Source organism: Perkinsus marinus (genome assembly GCF_000006405.1).
Source record: "Perkinsus marinus ATCC 50983 genomic scaffold scf_1104296950362, whole genome shotgun sequence".
Taxonomy (NCBI): Eukaryota; Perkinsozoa; order Perkinsida; family Perkinsidae; genus Perkinsus; species Perkinsus marinus.
Window position 1 is genome coordinate 1 of NW_003209633.1, and position 1100 is coordinate 1100.

Consider the following 1100-nt stretch of genomic DNA (forward strand, 5'->3'; position numbering starts at 1 on the left):
GCATCATCCATGCTCAATGGTGGTCCAATGGAGTTTCACCCGTTTTACGTGAAGTGGCGTCGTAAAACTCGGTGAAAAGCGCGATATTCGCGGCCTGTGGTAGTCGTGAAATCTATTTTTCACTACTGTTTTTCATATCACTAGGGTGGTGAAACTCCAAAATACTATAGTTCGTGAATCTATCTCAACAAGGGCGTTCCAAGTGTGTTCTTTCTGCCATGGTCAACACTCTTTCACCTTAGTCGTATCGTCTTCGACTGCAGCATTGTCCGTTGCTTTTCTTTTAGCAAGGAATTTCTCCAACTCGTTATCCCGCCAGGTTTTGGTACTTGTCTTGGCACTAGCACTGAGGGAACGCATTCAGGATGATACCGAACTCCTTATGCCTCCTGGTGACACTGTGACACAGTACCAGAATATATGTTCGCATTCCTCAGTGGATCTCAGGAGTTTCCTCACTAATTATATGAGCTTGCCCGCGAATTCGTCCAGAAACGTACAAAAACCAATATAAATTTTCCAGAATTTTTCCCAGGATTTTTCAAAACACGAATTTTCCTATTTTCTCATACCTCCCCAGAGTCAACCACTCGTTAATCTCCTGTCGAATCGGACCAAGCTCATCCTCCTCATCCTCGTCTGCTGACGATCCGCCCTTCCCTGCGCTGACTGATATGGTGTACAGATTGTTGGTTTGAATGATCTCAGTGGCCCAATTGAGCCTCTCTCGCATAGGCCCCGACAGACCCTTGACCTCATGCACGTCACGAAGGATGTCCACGACTTTGTCCACCCTAGAACTGAACTGTAGGGCAGTATCAGCACCTACGAAAACATCAGAGATAGAGCCACGCCGAAGGCCGCTGTTAGAGGAATATATGTTCGCTTTCCTCGGCTGAGCTCAGTGATTTTCCCCACTAATTATAGAAGTTTACATACAAATTCGACTAGAAATGTACAGAAACTAACACCAGTTTCGCAGAATTTTCATATTATCATCAACACATGTAGTTGACCGAAGCCCTACCATTCTGGCCTTTACGTTTTTTCCTGCTCCTCCCTGCTTTACGCAAGGCTAATACTAGCCGGAGTAGACGGAA

The 1100-nt window shown here is 45.6% G+C and overlaps 1 protein-coding gene across 1 annotated transcript; it reads right to left on the reverse strand.

Moving 5' to 3' along the window:
* Positions 1-590: 590 nt before the first annotated feature.
* On the reverse strand, positions 591-825 carry Pmar_PMAR014219 (hypothetical protein; the record flags this gene model as incomplete). The annotated part of the gene is made up of 1 exon (XM_002778177.1): positions 591-825. A coding segment is annotated over one exon (235 nt), but the record flags the coding sequence as incomplete, so codon positions are not given.
* Positions 826-1100: the final 275 nt, after the last annotated feature.